This window comes from the organism of the source record quoted next, unplaced genomic scaffold (assembly GCF_019419815.1).
Source record: "Pyrus x bretschneideri cultivar Hongxiangsu unplaced genomic scaffold, Pyrus_bretschneideri_v1 Contig90, whole genome shotgun sequence".
NCBI lineage: Eukaryota > Viridiplantae > Streptophyta > Magnoliopsida > Rosales > Rosaceae > Pyrus > Pyrus x bretschneideri.
The window spans coordinates 365,064-387,415 of record NW_025999832.1 but is presented as its reverse complement, the minus strand read 5'-3'; the positions used below and the strand labels follow the sequence as shown (position 1 = coordinate 387,415).

At 37.0% G+C, this 22,352-nt stretch overlaps 2 protein-coding genes and 1 non-coding gene across 3 annotated transcripts; 1 reads left to right on the top strand and 2 right to left on the bottom strand.

The window, feature by feature from the left end:
- Positions 1-2,426: 2,426 nt before the first annotated feature.
- On the bottom strand, positions 2,427-6,361 carry LOC103955131 (probable alpha,alpha-trehalose-phosphate synthase [UDP-forming] 7). Its single transcript, XM_048576764.1, has 4 exons — positions 6,133-6,361; positions 3,550-5,584; positions 3,102-3,375; positions 2,427-2,993 (listed from the first exon to the last, which is right to left on the bottom strand). Exons 2-4 carry the CDS (start codon positions 5,529-5,531, stop codon positions 2,682-2,684), a joined length of 2,568 nt encoding a protein of 855 aa, XP_048432721.1. The 5' UTR covers positions 5,532-5,584; positions 6,133-6,361; the 3' UTR covers positions 2,427-2,681.
- A 3,130-nt stretch (positions 6,362-9,491) lies between these two features.
- On the bottom strand, positions 9,492-9,644 carry LOC125473654. Its single transcript, XR_007255476.1, has one exon. It is a non-coding gene; the product is annotated as a U4 spliceosomal RNA (small nuclear RNA).
- Positions 9,645-14,340: 4,696 nt separating this feature from the next.
- On the top strand, positions 14,341-19,692 carry LOC103955132 (ras-related protein Rab11D). Its single transcript, XM_009367006.3, has 2 exons — positions 14,341-14,695; positions 18,990-19,692. Exons 1-2 carry the CDS (start codon positions 14,475-14,477, stop codon positions 19,423-19,425), a joined length of 657 nt encoding a protein of 218 aa, XP_009365281.2. The 5' UTR covers positions 14,341-14,474; the 3' UTR covers positions 19,426-19,692.
- The last annotated feature ends 2,660 nt before the right edge of the window (positions 19,693-22,352 follow it).

Below are 22,352 nucleotides of genomic sequence, written 5' to 3'. Positions count from 1 at the left end.
ATCCGACCGGTTAAATTAATCCGGTGCTTATTTAGTACGAGTGAACGCCAAACACCCGGGTCCGTATAACTAATCCTATCTGATCCTTTATCCGATCTGCCAAACAGGGCCTGTGTGTTTAAGTACTCTTTCTAATTTGTGTCGCATATGGCTCTGGTGACAAGCAGTTGATTTCTCCCACATCATACAATACGAGTTGTTGCATGCTAGTTTATAAATATGACTTCTCTACTGATGTATAACTTGTATGGTTTGGTTGCTCTAATTTTGTTGTGGTATTAGAGTCATGTTATTCGCACAGTACGTATCGCTCGTGTAAATAGGCTCGTGTAAATAGCATGGCTCCTAATACCATGACAAAATGAGAGGTGTTGTAATCAACGCTAACTTTTTTGGTTTATTTATTTTCAACGAGCTAGGGATAATTACCTTACCATGATAGGTTTTGTAATTTGTGAAATTCACAAAGAATCTCCTTTATTTCATGTTGGTAGTAAAGGTATGAATTGGAGTATCTTCAAGCTTCATCCACGTATTACTGATATCAACAATTTAACACAAAAAACACTAAAATTCAGATTGACAGATTCAAATTTGGTGTCACCTCTCCCATATAATTGGAGACTTAGCACAAATCTGCCTCCCATATATATACACCGTAATTTGTAAATCGCATGATGTGACGGTTGATATTTGAATTTCTTATTTAAATCATTAATCCACATAACTAATAATCTTAGCCAAAAGGCCGAGATAGGTATGCTTTTTCTTATGTTTGGCTTCTGTTTTTATATGCCCCTTCATTGAAATACCTCTCCCATACAGCCGATGTGGTGCCCATGCATTTGCAATTATATCCTCTGTGATACTAAGGAATAAGGACGACCAAATCTCTGTGATACTGAGGAATAATGACGACCAAATTGGAGGGAGGGGGAAACAACATATACTCTGTCTACACTCAAAAGACTTTATAGAACTTCAAAGCATTCTCTCTAAAATGTTCGGTTTTGTTTCAACCTTATGTAGCATTCATGCTATATGTGTTAATTTAGCCGTTACATTTAATTTTCACAACTATTTAAATATTTTATTTTTAATCTTAACCATTCATTTCTCGTATCACTCCATACTACATACCTTTGAAAAAAAATTGGAAAATTTCAACACCAAAGTGTCACATCCCAGTTCGGCTCCGCCGTAGCACGATATTATTCACTTTGGGCTCTGGTCACGCCCTCATGGTTTTGTCTCTGGGAACTTAGACGAGAACTTCCTAGTGGGTCACCCATCCTCGGATCGCTCTTGCCCGAACTCGCTTAACCTCAGAGTTCTGATGGAATCCGAAGTCAATGAGTTCCCAAAATGCCTCGTGCTATATGGAGGTTGGCATCTACATATAAGGTATATCACCCCCTCTCTGTTGGTTGATGTGGGATGTTACACAAGGTTTCTTAATATTTTTTTTATTTTTTGGTTTTCCAAGCTGATTGGAAGAGATGCGAGCCCGAATTGGAGGAACTCTCCAATATCGTGCCCTAGAATTAGGGGTGCAAGTTGGATTGAAACTCAAGGTTCTAAAAGACGTTGGGCCAGGGGGCTCTAGGTTTTTCTTTTTTAATTAAATTTATTATATAATATATTAAGTGTATTTATACTTAAAAATATATAATTATATTGAAAAACATAAATTTAAAAATAGAATGAAATATAAACTATAAAGTACTAAAACATTAAAATATATATATGTATATATATATATATAAAGTGCTAAAACATATTAAAAATATAAGAAACAAACATATAATAATAGTTATATAATATGTAAAATAGAAATTATATATCAATACGTTCATACAATTTATTAAAAATATAAAATGTAAAATAGAAGTTATCTAATTTTTAGACAAGTGAGAGTCGCAACCAGCCAAAGCATACAATCCAACTATCCTTTCAAACACATGACGCTAACTAATCCATTATCCTAAGCCTAAATGGCAAGATATATATCAATTCAGCTAACCAACACAGATAAATAAGAACACATGATGTTCAGATCAGAAATAATACAAACCACTGACACTTATTTAAAAACTGGAAAATAAATATATGAAATTTATCTTCACACAAAGTCCAAAGCTAGTACAAAATATTAAAAAACTTTGTCCAAGCACCTGCTCATTGCGGTGACCCCTGTCATCCATATCCATCTCTTTTTTCTTTTTTTCTGCAGACCACTCTTCACAATAATTGTACACTCTTCTTGTGCCTTTTTTATTATTTCAATGTGCGTAACTGAGCTCTAAAACCAACCATAACATAATTAAAACGATGGGTGAGGCCGCATTTTTTAATTATTTAGCTTCAATTAGCAATATTTTTAAATTGATTCTCTAAACTTTGAAAGCTTAATTTGAGAGTTTGAGGAAGAAACTTATAATATTTTCTTTCAACTTTATCATCAACAGTCCGTCTGGGGAGAAACTTATATACAAAGAAAGGGGGAAGCATGCAAGACATAGGAAAATCTACCAACTTCATACGCTATCCCATGATATCCTAAACATGGTAAGATGCCCTCCTGCCTAATCTATATGCTTGTGTCTCAAAAAGTATTAACTTTCTTATTGAAACGAAACAAAACGAAACGAAACGAAACGAATCGAATTTGATTGAAACTTTCACGGAGAGCTTTCGTATCCTTCTTCAGTGGGTGGCAAAGACTCAAACGCTTCAGAAAGAGATTCAAGCATGTTTGTCACTTCCGCTGTATCGTCCAAATAATATGTAGCCTTGCTAGGCTTTTGCCCAACTGTGCAAGCAAAAACCGAAGGATTTGGAGACAGAACTTTCTTCTGCATCGAGTTACCAAATATCTCAAACATGTCCTCGTCGGATCTGTCATCGCCAATACAAAGCACAAAGTCTGCGTGTTTTCCATTTTCCGCCATTGATGAGAAAATCTTCTCTGCTACATGTCCTTTACTAACTCCCTAGAATCATACAAGAAGGAAGCAACCAAAATATATGTTGGATTGAAACGAAAACAAAAGCGAGGGGAAAGCGGAAGTAGAGATTGATGAATCTATATACACATGTACCTGAGGCTTTACTTCTACAATGAACTGACCGTTCTTGACAGCAACAGGTTCATTTGCTAAGACACTCTCCAGATGATCCAACATCTCCTTTGCCTGGGAGGACCCGAAACCAGGGTCTGCGTCACGATATTGCCAAACCAAAGCACTTTCCTTTCTTTCAATAGAAGAACCATCAGTAGCCTCCGTATACAATTGCATCACCGGTTCAACAGTCTTCATCCAGCCAAATTCAAAACCCTGAAGACAGGTTTCCCATTCCTGATTTTGTGACCATCTGAGAAGTAGCATATTGATCGGTGTTAAAGCTCCATTAACGTTCGAGTTTTTTTTTTTTAAGCAGTATCTTTCAGTTTTCACATCATTAGCACAAACACAAGCTATAACTTAACTGACATTTGAGATAGTTTTGACTAGAGACAGAGAGCGAGAGAGAGAGAGAGGCACACACCTTAAGAAGTAACCATGCTCAGCCGCAATTCCCATCCTCTGACAGGGAGAAAACCACTTGCTTAAGCACTCCCTCCCTCGGCCAGTGACAATGAAAACTGTGTTTTTCGGGTCCACACAAAGTGTGTTCATAATTGAGATTACCTTCTGACTAGGGGACTTGTCAATTGAGTTCTGGGGCATCACAGTACCATCGTAGTCCAACAGAATGGCCCTATTTTGTGCCCCTCTGTAGGCTGAAACAATAGCATCAATTGAAAGTTTTCTGAAATTAGGATCAAGTGCCACAACTCTGAATCCAAAGCCAAAACCAATTCCCCAACATCTTCTCTTAAAATGGTCTGCACAAGCTCTCTGCATGTCTTGCAAGAAACTGCGCGACCAATAAGCCACATCGTGTGTACTAACATACCGATAATGCTTCTCATGTCGCAGTTCTTTCTCTGAATCAAGCACTGAAATCGCCACATTCAGTGCCTCCCCAGTTGTTTCAACATTCCATGGATTGACACGGATTGCCCCACTGAGTGATGGAGAACATCCAATAAATTCTGACACCACTAACATGCTCTTCTTTGGACCACTGAAATTTGAACACGATTTAGAACCAGATATTCCTTGTCTGCAGACTACATATTCATACGGAGTAAGGTTCATCCCATCTCTAACTGCTGTCACAACGACACACTCAGCAATGTTGTAATAGCAAATCTTCTCGTTAATGGAAACAGGCCTGTCAATAATGATTATTGGCTCATAGCCTGGTTGACCAAACTCTGCATTGATCCTCCTGCAGCTTTCTTGTATTTCTGCTCGTATTTCCTCCAAATCTATCCCTTTACCTCTCACAGGGTTTAGAATCTGGACCAGCACTGCCTTTCCCTGCCAATTTGGATGTTGCTTCAGCATCTGTTCCATTGCTAGAATTTTCAAATTGATTCCTTTAAAAATGTCCATATCATCTATACCAAGCAACATTGTTTTCCCTTCAAACTGTTGTGTAAGTTCCCTCACTCTACTCTCGTCATCCGCCACCTTCATCACCGATTCTATCCAACCCATATGAACCCCAACTGGCATAATCTTGATCCTGATGTTCCTTCCATAATATTCCAATCCTAAGTAACCCCTCTTTGACTGATATACCAAGCCCAACATCCGACTGCAACAAGTCAGAAAATGACGAGCATAATCAAAGGTGTGGAACCCGATAATATCTGCATTGAGTAAAGCCTTAAGTATTTCTTCTCTTACAGGAAGAGTTCTATATATCTCAGACGAGGGAAATGGACTGTGAAGGAAAAAGCCCATCCTAACTCGATTAAAACGCCTTCTCAGGAAAGTTGGCAGCACCATCAAATGGTAATCATGAATCCAGATATAATCTTCATCCGGGTTTATAAGCTCAACCACTTTTTGAAAAAACAACTTATTAGCTGATATGTAAGCTTCCCACAAAGACCGATCAAATCGGCCTCCTTGATCAGCTGAAAACGGCAACATGTAATGAAAAAGTGGCCACAAATGCCTCTTGCAGAAACCATCATAGAATTTCGACAGAATGTCAGGGGGTAGAAAAGTCGGAACACATTTGAATCTCTCCAGTAAGACCTGTGACACATCATCCTGCTCTTTAGGATCAACGGAAACCTTCAACGAGCCAACATATAGAACCTCCATGTCTTCTGGCAGTCCATCCTTAAGCTGCAATAGCAAAGAATCCTCATTCCAACTGAAAGTCCAACCTTTATTATCCTCCCTTCTCTTTGCTTTCACAGGAAGTTGGTTAGCTACAATGATCACCCGATCGGAAGCAATCGAGGAAGGTTGATCAGACGACACACTACGAGCTTGGTCATCGTCAAGATCGGACAAATTTCCCGGAGCCGTGTTCACCCTTGGGAACCGTCTTCTTTTCCCCTCCATTGTAGGGAAATTCCCTGATGCCAAATCCAAAAGATTTATGTATGACTGCGACATCATTTCCAACTCTGTTTGTAAATGGATAATCTCACAAGACTCTTTTCTCAGACAATCTGCATTTCACATCAGTAAAACATAAATTCCAATCAAAAGTACAATAAAAGAAAAGAATTAAACAAAGTTACAAACCAATCAATGCAGTGAAAATCAAACACACAACTAAATTAACCGCGGAAAGAAGAACGATCCACATTCCAAAAATAAGAGAATCTGCTGACAAAAAAAAGAATGTTTCCTGTACATATGTTCTAATCTTGACGATGCAAAAAAGCCCCAAGATTCTTTTTCCCTCTCGATGGGTTATGTTACACCACAGAGTCTTCTCAAGCACCCGACATTTCTCCCAAAAAAACACAAAACCTAAACACTGAGATACCACATTCAGAATTCATATCCACATTTTACAAAAATCGAATGAAATGCAAAAACAGAGAGGACCCCAACAAGATTAATGAGGCAAAATTGCAGTAAAACACAAAGAACATCAAATCTAAAGCCCACCCAGATCCCAAAAGGGTCCATAAACGATAACCCAATTCTTCACAAACCCTAATCATTAAAAATAAAAATGAGATCAGGAGAAGAAGATTGGAAAACTGACCTCTGTCTCTCTATGTAGTATTAAAACCAAAACGATATGTGTGTCGAGGGTTTGAATGTATACATGAACAGGGGGTTTGATTTGCTTTGAATTTACATAATCTTGTAGTGTTTGATTGACATCTACAATTTTCTTTCCTGAATTGTATTGGGATAATTAGGGCTAATGAATATTATTCAGAGAATTCTATATATCTCAGAAATTAATTAGGCAAAAAATTGAAGAAAATATTAACCTGCCTTTCATGTAAACGTGGAACAAATTCAAGAGGAATTATACGAGCACCCGCTAGCCCAACACGACAGCCAATGAGAGAGTGGGATTTCACGCGGCGAGCCAATAAAACGCGATGAAGGTGACGGAGTGGTGTGCATGCGGGGTGATGTTATCAGAGCTACGTTAGAAAATTGGATAAGGTCAGCCAGCTGGCATCCCGCGGCGACTAGACACACGTTCAACACGTGAGCTGTGAGAACTGGACACGTGAGACGAGGATAGTAGGGAGACCCGGGAAGGGTTTCAGCGCGTTGAACTGCCTCGGGCTTTGGTGCTTACGGACTGACCAATCAGCGGCGCGAGTTCAGTGGTGACTGGGATTCACAGCTGGGATGCTGCCACTTGGGAGTTTTTCAATTATTCGCGCATCTTGAACCCTCTCTCTCCTCTGCTCTCCCTTCCCAATCTTTTTTCCTCCGCCGCTGCAACTGCATGCCTCCGCCGCAGCCTTCCTCTCCACTTCTTAGAGCTACTCCCTGCCGCTGCCGTGGGTTTCCACTTTCCACCTTTGACAGGGACAGCTTGACTCCATTGGGCGCTGTGAAAAATGAAATGATTCTACAAATTGGATGTCACCCTTTCGATGTTGAACGGAACAACTTGGACTTCACCAACATATGGGACAGCAGTGACTTTTAACGTCATTCTAAATTAATCTTAATTTTTTTAACCTCTCAAACAAGTACACAACTTTTTTTTTCTTCCAAACCATATAATCACATCCGTTAAGCTCCATTAATTTTTTCGTTGAATGTACAGGTAACAATAATAGGTCTAACTTTTTAACTTACTTGAACACTAAAATAATAATAAAAATAATTAGATACTAAAATAATAATAATAAAGGCATAAAGATGAATAAATAAATAAATAAATTCACAAATAAAATAGAAAACAAAAATAAAGATTGGGAAATACCAAGCCCCCACCACCTCCAAGCTCAACTTACGACCACCGGAACCACATCCCAACCTTTATATATATAACTCACCAACTGGGTATATTGTGGTCAACATTAATAGTAATTGTCTCAAAAACTAATTTCAAATAGATCATATTATATGAAACACAATGATCAAACGGGTATCTAATTGAAACTAAAACGTACCCAAATTGAAATTACATCACGAGCTTAATCTCCTAACAAAGAGGGTTAAGAATTCAAGTAGGATTTCAAGGAGCTTGTTTCTGCTCATATGATTTCTTCATTCGTTGATTCTCGACTTGAAAAGCTTTTAGTTCTTCTTTGAGGACATTGAAGATGGTGGTGGCCACATCATGGCAGTTCATACCAAATCAATAACCTCCATAACATTATTCACAATGTTGGCGGCTTGAGTTATAGCATAGAGTTGGTGGTTGAGCGTTGGGTTTGGAGGTGATGGTTTGATAGGGGTGGTGATGACTGTTAGTTGGTGAAGGTTATGTTTCCATGACCTTCTATTGATTTTGGAGACAAAGTAAGCCTTAGTTAATTTAACAAACATTTAATTGAGATTTAACGGAAGTGACATTTTCAATAAGTTGAGTATTTGTTTAAATTAACACTAAAAGATTGAGAGATTTTAGGTACTTAATCTTCTTTTATATATATATATATATATATATATATATATATATATAATTTTAAAAGACCTGTTTACTTTGTGAAAAAGCTGCAAAACTGAGATTAAATAATTCAACACTTCTTGAAGAAAAACGATATTATATCATTGATGATAAACACTTCTACACCTAATGGATTTTTAATCTTGGTACTAATGGATTTTGGCTAAATTGAAAGGTCAACTAAATAATTACCATAGATGTTAAACTTTTATGTTTTTATGCGATTCGTCATCCATGCAATTACTAAAACTTTGCCCTAGCTTTTTGTTTGTACGCTTTTAAAGTTGTATGATGCATGCCATGGGTCGGTGCCACAAATTTATATATCTCAAATTGTGATTGAAATACAAAACTTTATGGATGTACTTTAAAACTTTCCCAAATTTGGCTTTATCTTTTGTAAATGCAAAATATTAATGCACTATAGTACACATACCATGTCCGTTAACGCCTAATTCGTTTCGACCCTTGAAAACTGTGCATGCTTAAGAAAAAGCCTAATTGAGGCCCATAGAAAGAAGAGATGACCAAGGCCCAAACAAAGAGGGGAGAACAAAGACCCCAAGAGTTAAGAGGAGACAAATCTTTGGCAGAATTAGGCGAAGTGCTGGTCGTGCAATGTTAGGCGGAGTGCTAGGCATGCAGTGCTAGGCGGACCAGGATGCTCTGCTAAGACTACTAAAGAAGAGTACTCTAATCAGACCACCAAACCAGGATGCACTTATTTGACCTTTCTTAGGAAGGTGGGCTTTTTTGCCTATATAATGAAGAGAGAGATTAGTGAAGAAAGAGAGGCTTGTTAGGGTGGAGGGAGCATACTGCTCTTCGGCTTCACCATACCAACTGAGGGCTTTGAGCCAATTCTATGTACAAATTGTAATCTCAAATTCTACAAATACATAAACAGGCTACAATGTTGTAGCCCTGTTTATGGCGAACCAATATATTTTTGTGTTCATCTTACTAGTATTTTTTATTATATCTTCTATGTTAACCTTAGAATATGTGAGCGTCAACACACAACCCTCTGAATTTGACCCGCAATTTTTTAACGTTAACAATGTCAAATAAAAACATCTGATTGTATTGTAAAGTGCACTGAATGGTGGCACGATTTGGATTGCATTGGTTTGGGTTTTGGGTATGGCATGGAAATCATGTATACGATTGAGTTTCAAAATCCCAGACCCATATCAAATTCATGACATACTTAACTCTACCAAACAACAGACGTAATTCATGTCAAATTTAATTGCATTTATCCTATTTAATCTGGCCAACCGAAAAAAGCATCAAGACAAATTATTCTTCTTAGCTTTTAGCATTACAGTTTCAAATTTGCACGCTGCCACATATCTAGTTGTGTAGGCATAACGATTCAGCAAACAATGCGCACAAAACCGACCAATTCATAGTATTTCTATACAAATTGAACCCACAAGAATATATCAAAAATTTAGATCTAGAATTTGTAGGGCTCACTCCGAAAAGAAAGCCCTTCCAAAAATTCTCAAAGGCACAAGGCTTAACCAAGGCCTAAGAGGGGGTTTGGAAATAGTTTTCAACCAGCAATAGACGCGTCTCGGTTAGAACCTCATTAACTGCGTCATTGCCCCAAGCGCAAAGATGTTTGTTCACCTTATTTTGATTTCATTTTATATGCCTTCACTGCCTGACAACTCCACAACCCATCGATGTGGGACAAGAAATAGTTGCCAAAAGTCCATGATTTCTTTTCCAAAAGCAAGAACAATCCAATAAAATTTCTTATTTGGAACAATCCATGCCTAGCTTTGAGAAGATTTTATGGTCTTCTTTGCCCTAAAAATTTTAATTCAAGTCAATTTTGTTCACCACCATCTCAATCACCATTGTGCTTAGCTAGTGAAGCTGTTGTAAGAAGATCGAAATTCTGAATTGAAATTCATTGAAACTTCATTCAGATTATCGAATAAGTAAGCTCACGACATACCAACCTATTGTTAGTAGAGCGTTTTAGACGATGTCCTCTACCAACAACCGTTCTTAGTGATTGGCGGATTACTTGGACATGATAAAGTGGATGATCTCTATCTAAACAACTAACTAGGCCAAGAGTATTATTTGTTCATACTCCTACTCCCTACATAAATAGATTTAACTAGCCCACTAAAGACCTTCATCAAATCAGTGATCAAAGCCTATATTTTTTCCCCTTTTTTCCCCTTTTTTTCTCCTCCCCTTTGAGTCTCTAACAAAATCCTAGTTCCACATGTTTATGTATGTTGTTCATGTGAACTTTGTTCAACAACCCCATGAATTTTACACAACCTAGCAATTAAGGCAATCTTAGTTATCCTTAGTTGCAAATTATACCTCTCGAATAATTCAACAGGTTGGAAAATACTTAGCTTTTTACATATATTTATCCAAGAAAGGTCAATTGTGTTTACTAAAATTCCTCCTTATTGACCTCTATTAGAATCACCAAAATGTTAATTGATCCAACCATAGTATTAAAAATATTTTGCAAGCTTACACAAATTACCTATTAAAGTTCCCTTAAAGTAATTGGCTTGCATTTGTGGCACGGTTGGTAGTGTCCATCAACGACATTGTTGTTTCTTAGTTTTAGATAAAGGGGTGTGCTATCCACACACCCTATTTTACTTCTCATACACCCCTTGATAATTTCTATCCGTTGATTTTCTTCAATTCATCCGATATAATGGCCGAAAATTAAAAAGATGTGTGAAAAGTAAAATGGGATGTGTGAATATCACACCCCTAGATAAATCTGCACCATGTGTGTGAGAAAGAAATGTTCGTAGGTTTGGGCCCTTGGTCGGCCGGTCCAGCAGGATTTTAATGGGTTGCATGGTTACGAATGGATCCTTTGTAAGAACATAAAAAGTATTCGTCTTTGCATTCGAGTTCTCAAATACAATTATTGTTAATATTATACTAGTATAACAATGTTATATGTGTTAAACCACAAGACAGTATGTCATATTTAGTAAGTTGGATGAGATAAGTTGTGACTAATTAAAATGGACTTAACTATGAGCTGGTGGCTTAATGGTAAAGGACGGATTGCAAGACTTCCTTCAAATTAAAAATTGGAGATCTTGGGTTCGAAACCCACTGCTAGTGTGGAAGCCAAACTTGTGACTAGGGGGAGGTTGAAATGCCTCTGTGAGTCTTCCCCTCCACACCCCACCCCCCCTCCCCCGCGAAAAGGGGTGGATAACTGTGGCTTGCCACCAGTTGTCCCCCTTTAAAAAAAATTAAAAGGGACTTAAGTATAGTTAGTTATTTGTCGTGTCAAAATGTGAGATGGAAATGTTGGACATGATAGGTTGTAAATCCACAATACAATAGGTTATCTAACATATCTTTATACATGGTTTACAAGTGCTGTCTTATATGTAACATCCCACATCGTCCAAGGGTAAGGATCTTCTATGCCTTATATGTACATGCCCACCTCTATATAGCACGAGGCATTTTGGGAGCTCACTGGCTTCGAGTTTTGTAAGACCTCCAAAGTTAAGCGAGTTTGCGCGAGAGCAATCCCAGGATGGGTGACCCATTGGGAAGTTCTTGTGTGAGTTCCTAAAAACAAAACCGTAAGGGCGTGGCCAGGGCCCAAAACAGACAATATCATGCTACGGTGGAGTCAAGCCCAAGATGTGACATTATAAGTCCCTACCAATCCAGTCATATACCTAAGATCCAATCTCATCCAACCCACCAAACAAAGGGATGATATACAACTCAAGGCAAAACATGTACATCTCATTGGAACTTCAACTGCGTCCATAGGGAGTTAAAAGTAGTGGTGTTGGTGCGGTGCACCTGAATATAAACCTTATAATCGTATATGTTTGTAGAGTTGCTCAACCATTGTATTCTAGTCCATATTAATAATTAGCTCTTGGTCTAATGATACATTTTTATTCCAAATATCAACATCAGTCTCAAGTTCGAATTGCCCATTCTATATAAGAAAATGATGTTTGAATCTAGATGTTCAAATCTGAAAACAAAACCAATCTTGTTGGAAATCATAAGCACAAAATACGTCGTTAATTACACTCTTATTCAAAAATGATGTTTGAATCCGCTTAAATTTTTGCGCTGGAATGATCTTATCTAGAAACGCTTTATTCTATTGGAAATCATAATGATGCATATTTCATTATTGATGATTGCTGAGGTCGAAACTGCAAGTTTTAGTGGAGTTGGTGACGGTTGAGGTCGTTCATAGCTGAGAATTTGAAAATGATGTTCATTGTTAGTGTTATGACAGAAAAAATTGTCCTTTAATTTTACCTTGGACTTGGTGTTAACAAAAAAAATAGAATAGAAAATAATATTAAGGACACCAAATTTTTAAAACAAAATTTAAATTTTTTGTGTCACTAATAAAAAATATTGAAGTAAGTAATCTTGAGGTCAATCATGAGAAAGAGAGGAAGATGTTGAAAAATTGAACTCAACTATGGACTGCCTACGACACTTTGATTTTGATATCGGTCAATTCGAGCCAGTCATATATCTTTGGCTTTTTATTCACTTCCTACATTTTGGTGAACCCTATCTTCTTTTCTTTTTTTATTTCAAAACCGTCCAAAAACCTTTTACTTTACTTTTGCCTTTGAATTTAAATTTGGATAATGCTGCCATTTAATATTATAATTTAGAAGTATTTCTTTCATTTGTAAATTAGAGGTGTTAGGTTTAATTATCACCAAATGCAAATTTGAACCAATTATTGCAAGCTCATTGTGAGGTTAAGCCACCCCTTCCCCTTAGTATAGCTAATATCATTTGTTCTAAAAAAAAAAAAAAATTGAGTAATGCTATGGAGATCAATTTTTTTTGGTTAAATTACATTTTACCCCCTCAATTTTGAGTGCAATTGCAATACCATACAACATCTTTAAAACATTTCAATTTCATACGTCCATTAGAAAATCCGTTAAGTAAACCGTTAAGTGATGATGTAGTAAATATGGGATCCACATTTGTGCTGATGTAGCTGCCAACTTTGTGCCACGTGGCAATTTTTTTATTATTTTTATGTATTTAAAATATAATAATTTACCCTATTATTAAATTTATAAAAATTAAAAAAATAATAAAACAACCCATCTTCCTTCCCCGACCCCTTCCTTCTTTCTCCTTAGAAACCCACTCCTCCCTCTTCACCTCCCCGACCTACCTTCTCCCTCTCCTTCACTCTCTTCACCTCCACCTTCTCCCTAAAACCTAGCTCGTTGAACAACTCGGCCCATGGAAGCTCCACCGAGGCTAGGAGCCTAACCATATCCGGAGATCCGTGGATTGCGACACCATGACTCCGGCTGAAGAACGAAGGTGAGAAAGGAGAGATTGTTGCAGCCATGATGACCCGCTCCACTCGAAAACAGTCGAAGTGGTGGATGTGGTTCGAAGAACTTGGGGAGAAATCGGACATCGGGGAACCAGCTGGACAGTGGCAGCGTAGTGGTGAATCTGGTTCAGTGGAACTAGCTGGACGGCAACGACAGGCTTAAGCTAGGCCTTTTAGGCCTAAGAGTGGTGGCGTGAGGTGAGGTAGAGAGAGAGGAGGAATAGGGTGATTGCCCAGATCCCCTTTTCAACTTGGGGTGGGGGGGGGGGGGGGTTGTGGGGGAGGTGAGGGTGGGGTGGGGGGTTGCGGGGGAGGTGGGGGTGGGGTGGGATGAGGGGTTTAGGTTGCAGGGAAGGGAAAGAGGTCGGGGGTCGGGGAAGGAAGATGGGGTTTTATTTTGTTTAGTTTTTTATTTATTTAAATAATAGAGTAAATTAATATATTTTAAATCCATTAAAAAAAAATAAAAATTTGCCATGTGGCACAAAGTTGGCAGCCACATCAGCACAAATGTGGATTCTATATTTGCCATGTAATCACTTAACGATTTACTTAACAGATTTTCTAACGGATGTATAAAATTGAAATAAAATGATAAATAAATGTCTGAAATTGAAATATTTTAAAGATATTGTAAGGTATTGCAATTGCCCTTAAACTTGAGGGGGTAAAATGTAATTTCCCAATTTTTTAAAACCAAATTTTAAAATTAAATAATGTGATTGTAGATGATTAAATTACTAATTAAGTATCAATTAACATACTTAATTCTTATTAATACACTTCATTTGATTTAAAATATTTGACCCGCATTTACCTTTAAATTTCGTAGGCTGCCAGTACAGTGAAAACTCTTCAAGTTATGGACCAAAGTCTTTGTCTTTCTTAAAAATAAAAAAATAATTTAAAGACCACCATATCCCCGATGATGCCAATCTTCAACGCTTGTTAGACCAAACCAAGAAAACAGCTGTCTTCTCTCTCTCTCTCTCAAGAGGCAAGAAGAAGAAGTATATATACATACATACACATATATATATATATTATGCATTGATTTGAATATTTGATATTGAATCATTAGATGGCGGGATACAAAGGTGACGACGAGTATGATTACTTGTTTAAGCTGGTATTGATTGGGGATTCTGGGGTGGGAAAATCGAACCTGCTTTCCAGGTTCACCAGGAACGAGTTTAATTTGGAGTCCAAGTCAACTATTGGGGTTGAATTTGCCACTAAAACTTTGACTGTTGATGCCAAGCTCATCAAAGCTCAGATTTGGGACACTGCTGGCCAAGAAAGGTGACTGTTTCTCCTCTTTCTTTTTTCCTTTTTTCCTATCAGTATTCTCTATATTGTTTGTTCTTGTGCTTTGGGTTTTGATACTTTTTGCTGATTATATATACTTGGGAAAATTTTGATATATAATATCTTGGTTCGAGTTTGATCATATTGCATGCTCAGTAGTTGGTTGGGTTACTCTTTCAGTTCCTTCGGATTATTTATTTGTGAAGACTTGGCAGATTATTTTGTATGAGGGTATTGATATCTGAGGTGAACAAGAGAAACCCGAAACTCGGTTTTGTCAAAAGGGTTTTCCAATTTTTTTTGGGAAATTTCATGGGGTTATGGTGTTTTTCTCTTTGTCTCCCTAAGTATTAGACACTGATTTTGAATTTGTACCTGTAGTTTTGTGGAGTTTTGCATACTCCGATTATTGCAGTCCTATTGTTCTTGGGGAACGGATAGTTTGATACATGTATATAGAATTGGTTGAGGAAGATATTCTGTTATATGAAAGTGAAGAACTTGATACTAAACGCGCTTATGATTTGAAATGGTGCTTGCTCTAATCATATAGTTGTGAATAGCCTCCTATACGGTTAGCTACATCTCCTACTGCCTTTAGTTTTGTTTCTGCCTGTCTGTTGTTTTCATTCGTCTTTTGTTTGTGGGGTTTTGGTATCTACTATCTAGGAGTTTTGAATTTCGTATCTTCATGTTGCACTTTACATTTCTTATGGATAGTTTAACATACAAATACAATTAATGATTATATTTCACTTAGTCATGCATAAATGTGTTGAAATTCAGGTGTAATTTATGGCCAATTTCATGAAGCCCAGCAAACAGTTGGAATCATTCAGAACTGTTTTATACAGTTTCTTCTTCTGTTAATATTAAAGCAATATGCGTCATAATATTTGGACAATTTATATGACATTAAGTTGCGTAATCGTTCAAGAAATTGGTTTTCTGATTATAGGATAGATCAGTAAATCTTTACTATGCAACTGATTAGGAATTAGGATGACATCTAACTTATTGTTTACTGTGCTTTCGATATTCTTAAGTTTCTAGAACACAAGTCCGCCACCTCCCTCTCGGTCCTTGATATGTCAATGCTGTCTCTTTTGTACATTGAAGAAGAAGACATCAGCGGCAACTTAGGATGTTAGATTGTGTTCTTTAATCCTTCGAAGGCTATGAACTGGAGAGAAACTGAGATTTCTTAGGATATTAGATTGTGTTCTTTAATCCTTCCAAGGCTATTAACTGGAGAGAAACTGAGATTTCTGGTGATATTATCTTACTCTTTGAAAATGTATTAATGGTAAACTTCCATGCCACGTGCACCCTGATAAGTGTTTGTTGGGCAAATTACTACGAGTCCTATGCAAAGCACTATAATATGTCTTAGTGGATATGTTATAGGCGTAAGGCACCGAAAAGCAGCTGGCAGCATGTTTAGTGGTGAGATATATTAGGATGTGAAGTAAATACTACGCAATTGGTTACTAGAATTGCACCATTTCTTACGAGGAAAATTGAGACTAACAGTAATTTCTGTTTCTGTCAAAGTGTATGTCTAACAGAAACAATTCTACTTTTTATCTTTTATCATAGCTTATTGGCAATGTATGGAGTTTTTTCATTTATTCAATTGCTAGTGTAGATTTTGTCTTTTGATTAATCAGTTGATCCCAGTTCTCGAATATGATTGAAGCATTTACTTGTCTCCATTATGCTACGTAATTGGTTGTCGAACTAGTCTTGAAAGCTTTGATTGGCCTACTTGGTGGTTGGAAAATATTAAGTCCTAGGGTGAGTGAAATTTGATAAGATGATCAGGGAGGAAGACTCGGAAAGGAGGGGAGAAAGAACCTAGGCTGATATTGATGTATCACCATCATAATCTTGATATTAAAGGAGAAAGAACAACCCTATCAAATAGCGGCCACCGTCTACAAGATTGAATCTGGTTCTATTTCCAGTTCTTGAAACCTGTTGTAAGACCTGAATTAGCAAGTGTATCAGCCACCAGATTTGCCTCTTTGATAACATGTTGAAGTTCTATTTGATCCGTGTGGGTGATGATGTGAAGTGGTTACCTTTCTTGACCACTCTCAGCCTCCAAGCATATTTGTTTTGGTCGTGCTTGGAGTGGCTGTCTGTTTGAATCTTCTTCCAAACTTGTTTCACTTTGCATTGAAATCCCTCCTTCAAGGATTTACATTCTGCGATTGGGACAGTTCCCTATTCTAGGTCTCGAGACATGGCTTAATTGCTATTCTAAACTGGAGAATCCGAATTGTGTTCATTTAAGTACTCCTTGAGGGGTTGCCATGATCCCCTTTGTGGGAGGAGCAGGCTCGGCCCTGGCCCAGTGCTCATAGTGCACCTGTCCGGGGCCCAAATCTGATTGGGGCACCAAATTTTTTTGGAGTAGAAGATTTATAGTATCTAGGTCTGTTTAAAAAAAAAAATTTGATTTCATGGTTTGCTAGTTTGGTTTCTTATCAGGTAAATTCCCGTTTTTTCAATTGGAATGTTCAATATTTGATAGTATTATATAGATTAGTTTCATTGTAAATTGGAATGTTGAACCTGGTTTGCTAGATTGGTTTCATTGTTTGATAATTGATATGTTGGTAATTTTTTATAATATATATTTTGAATAAGAAGTTTTTGTTATCTGGCGTGTAGATAATTATCCGAAGAAGATTATTGAAGCCATGTATTTTAGGAAACAACTCTCTGGCAATATGAAAATAAAAAAATGGCAAAGGATAAAGAAATTGTTGAAAGTTTAGGAGGATCTCTTAATAATTTCTTCTTTTTTTTTTTCTAAAAAGAATGAGCCTGTTGAAAATTTTATAGAAAGTGATGTTGGTGAAGAATTAAGATGTTAGTGATGACCATATTGATTTAGAGGAAAATGTTGGTGATTTAGAGCAAAACGCCCTCATGGGCTTTAGGGCCTAGCCCCCTCAACTTCTACTGGGTTCCAAACCTCTTTGAATATTTTTAAAAATATATTTTTTTGTATTGAAAAAGGCACATTTTTAGCGTTCGCCCCAGGCAACAAAAAACTCTGGGCCGGCCTTGGGGAGGAGATGTGTTTGGTTTTTCTGTATTGTGTGGTGTTGTATCTTATGGCAAAGTTGCAAGACAATTATTAGCAACAGTATTACTGCATATTTCCCATAGCTGCAGTTTTTCCGACAAATTAATACTCATTTCCTGCTTCTTGTTGCTTGTTCTTTCTATGTAGAACCCAATCAAGAAAAAGGTAAGTTTGTGTTGAGGGTGTTTGGGCAGGCCATTTCAACACATCCCGAGACCTCTCACAAAATGATACTATTTGAAAAATGGTCAACATCTTCCATCACCTCACCACAGAAGAGGCATGCCTGAACTATATTTGGATAGAATATTGCCTACAAACCAATCCTCAGAGGAAGATAAAAGGAATTTGAAAATTTTCAGTTTTGAGTTTTTTGTTGAATTGTAATGCAACTCTGCAGTGCTTTGATAGATAATTATTTTTGCCTAATTTCATGGAAACGATCTTTGGCTTATGACATGTTTGCTTTGCGAAAACTAATTGGTTTTGAGCTCACTGCGTTTCTAGCTTTAGTTGTGACCAGACTTCTGACCTATGAGTTGATTGTCGTGGTACAAGGAGTGTTTGCCCAAGTATCGTTCTCAACTGCTTTTGACTTTCATAAAGTTTTGCTGAAAATTGGAAGGTTACCGATTAGGTTCATGTCATATGGATACACATTATGGCTCACAAGGTCCAGTGAGGGAAAGATAAATCAGCTGGCTAATCTAAATATTGATACTTCTCAGGATTGGTGTTTTGTATATTCCGTCGTTTGGTATATGCTACACTGATTACTGCGAGTTACTGTAGCGGTTGCTAGACCATAGAGGTCTCTAATACTATGTGCATTGTTGTTTCCCTTTTCAGGAAGCTAACTGTCATCAGGGCATTTTATTTTCACCATTTCAGGATCTTGTTTTGGTATGGTATCTAAAAAAAACCTGATTTTTCATCCCAATTCTCATTCTGCTTGCATAGCTGTAAATAGTTCTTGACCAAAAAAAGAGCTGTAATATTTGGAGTTATTTTTGGGTAAAAGTGGTAATTGCATATATATTGCCTTGGTCTGAATCTCCCACACATTGGGCGTCATGTTCAAGCGGAAATTACATCCATTGCAGGGTCAAATGGTCCCTTAGCTACATTTGAAGTTGTAAAATTGCTGTTTAGTTTAAAAAGTTTCCACTAAATTCCTCATTGTTATAGGTACCGTGCCATTACAAGCGCATACTACCGAGGGGCCGTTGGTGCTTTGCTAGTGTATGATGTCACTCGGCATGCCTCATTTGACAATGTAGCAAGGTGGTTGAAGGAACTGAGGGACCATACAGACCCCAACATCGTAGTGATGCTCATTGGCAACAAATCAGATCTTCGCCATCTGGTGGCTGTCTCAACAGAGGATGGTAAATCTTTTGCCGAAAGAGAGTCCCTCTACTTCATGGAAACTTCTGCGTTGGAAGCAACCAACGTAGATGGTGCATTTACCGAAGTCTTGACTCAAATATACCGGGTGGTAAGCAAGAAGGCAGTCGAGGCAGGCAACAATGGAAGCGCTTCTGCTGTTCCATCTGAAGGACAGACCATAAATGTCAAAGATAATGGTTCTGTTTTAAAGAGAATTGGATGCTGCTCAAACTAGAATTGGTAATTTTCCCGCTGGTGCTTTTCACATTTTTTTTCTTTTTCGGGTTTTCCTTTCATCTTGCACGTTGTATATGATCACCGGTAATCTGTCGTTAGACTAAGAAACTAGTTATTTTCAGATACATTGTTGGCTAGATGTGCCTAATAGGCCAGGTCAGGGTCTGTATATTGAACGTTAGGTGGCTTCGTTTCTTTGTATACCAGAACTTGTGGCCTCCGGATCATATTTGGCAGCTTGTTATAGTAATTTAGCTAATTCTCACCCATTCGTGTACTTGCAAAAATCATGAAACTTGGTTCTCTCAGGAGGAAAAGAGCGAAAAACGAAGAAAAAAAAAACCCCGTAATGAACCAGACTGGGCCCCAAAGACCTGTGCTAGAAGACCTTTCGAGCAAAACTATGAATTCATGGGGTTCAGTGTTATCCCAGAGTCAGTTGCGTATGCGCGTATGATGCATGATCTCATGGATGATATTATTTAGATTATAAGAGTGTTATCCTTAGGATCCGGTCGGCAATCATATAAAAATCTAGTACACAAATGTGGAAGGACAAGTATTGATAACAATAAAAATCACATGCGGAAAATGATGTTCCAATTTTTCTTCTTGTTTAGGGAAGTCCTTGTGTTTGTCATTTTAGACTTGAATGATAACAAAACAAAACAATACATAAATAAAATAAAATAAAATAAAAATGTCTTTTATCTCAATCAAGTGGCTAATAACATTTATTTTGGACCTTAATTGTTGTATGTAATTCCCTTCTTATCCAATGCCGCTTGTGTAGAAACAAGAATTCAAGAGTAATATTGCCACTTAGTACTACGATTTAATGATATTTTTCTTCACTTATAAGTATGAGGTTTTAGGTTCAATTCTCGCCAACCAAAGATGAATTTGAACCACATTATTGCTAGCCCATTGTGAGATTTAGCCCACTTCCCACTCCCTTAGTGTAGATTTAAAAAAAAAAAGGTGGTGATTTTTAAAATTTACACACCATGTTGAATCCAATCCTTAGTCAACTTAATTCTTAGAATAAAACCTTGTTTGTTTAAATAGTTTGAATGAGGTCACTAGAATCATTTAAGGGATTTAACTCCTGCATTTATGCATTCAATATCTCATAAGGATGAAATTTAAACAAATTCCAATAAAAATTTTATAGTAATTACATAAAAATTAATTATAAAGTAATATTGTTCACATAGTTCTAGCAAAAAAAAAAAAAAAATCGTACTAATGTGATTATTAATATATTTTAAGAAATTAGTTTTTTTTTTTTTTTTTATAGGAAAAATATGCTTTAAAACAAGAAACCATGCTTACAACCACTGCCTAAAGAGTCGAATAAGAAGGCAAAACGAGCAAAATTAGGAATACAATATTCCCAATAATGACTATTGCTACTAATAAGCCCCTCTTTAGTAAAGGCATCCGCTAGAAAATTTGCTTCTTGAAGGTATGCTTCCGAATCACTAACAAACAAGCCGAAGCGGACCATTTAGGCAAGTGTGAATATTCCATAGAGGTTTGACCGTCCCTTGAAGTGCCCCAATGATGAACTTGGAAGCTCCTTCAATAAGAACCTTGTTGAAGCCTTTCCTCTTGATATATTTGAGACCCTCCTTTAAAGCTCTAGCCTCTGCTTCATTGATTATGCTTCTTTGATTATTGCACCATTCAAATTGAAGGCCCCTACTCCAATAACAAGGCCATCTTCATTTCGAACCACAAAACTAGCTCCAGCCTTGGCATTGCTAATAGAACCATCGAAGTTAAGCTTTACAAAGCCTTTGTTCGGAGGATGCCACTTAATAATCGGGAAATTATCAGGGTTCCAAGTAGAAAACACCATAAAGTTAGCTTTGAAAAACTCTTGACCAACGCTCAAAGCAATGATATGTGTCCTTGTAGGACTAGGAGTCTCCTGACGAAAAATTACTTTGTTGCGATCATTCCATATTTGCCAACAGATGGCAAGGACTTTACTTAAATCACTTAACTCATTCCTGTCTGAGGAGGATAGGTTGTCTAACCACTCGTTGAAACCTACTCCCGCATTCGAACTAATATTTTTGTTAAGACTTGGGAAAAGATTCCAAACTAAACGCGCATGGTTATACACGAAAGAAATAGATGAGTTTGATCCTCAGCAGCGGATTTGCATATAGGAAAATCAATAGGGATATCCTTAACGAATTTGTTCATCCGCTTCCTAGTATTAAGGGTTGGTTTGGTATTGATATGCTTTGAAAAAAAAACTGCTTCTGTTGTGCTGTGAGAATAAGCTCATTTTTGCTGCTTCATATTTTCAACTTTTTTTTCACCTAAAACTGTGAAAATAAGTTGTTTTTAAAGGTTTACCAAACACATTTTTTAATTCAACTTTTTTTATACCAATTTTTTAAAAAAACACCTTAGTACTAAACTAGTACCATACCGACCATGAATAAGTAGTCAGTCAAACATCTTGACTTTAGGAGGAATAGATAACTTCCACATCTTATTTAGGACCTTTTGCCTGACTTGATTATGTACATTATTGTTTTGAATCCACGTGCACTCTTAACAGAAAAGTCATCATTATGAGATAGACCCCAAACCATTTTATCACATGTGTTATACTGTGAGAGTAGTGGAGTGGACTAAATTTTATAATGAGCTTGCCACAAGAATGTGGTTCAACTTTACTTTTGGTGAAAATCGAACTTAAGACATCTCACTTACAAATAAAAAAGAATACATGTAATTAGCATGAGTACACCAAAAACAAAATATGAGTACATATTAAATTGAAAAATATGGGTACGTATTCAAATTTGCGCAAGTATGTGTACAAATTATAATTAAAAAGAGTATTGGTACAAACTTATAGAGTGGGTACAAATTAAAAATAAAAAAAATAAAACAAAATAC

Coding starts and splice junctions, on each gene's coding strand:
- LOC103955132 (XM_009367006.3), top strand. CDS start 14,475: ATGGCGGGATACAAAGGTGACGACGAGTATGATTACTTGTTTAAGCTG. Junction 14,696..18,989: donor GACACTGCTGGCCAAGAAAG/GTGACTGTTTCT, acceptor TCATTGTTATAG/GTACCGTGCCATTACAAGCG.
- LOC103955131 (XM_048576764.1), bottom strand. CDS start 5,531: ATGATGTCGCAGTCATACATAAATCTTTTGGATTTGGCATCAGGGAAT. Junction 3,376..3,549: donor GAGCATGGTTACTTCTTAAG/GTGTGTGCCTCT, acceptor GCTACTTCTCAG/ATGGTCACAAAATCAGGAAT. Junction 2,994..3,101: donor TTGTAGAAGTAAAGCCTCAG/GTACATGTGTAT, acceptor GTATGATTCTAG/GGAGTTAGTAAAGGACATGT.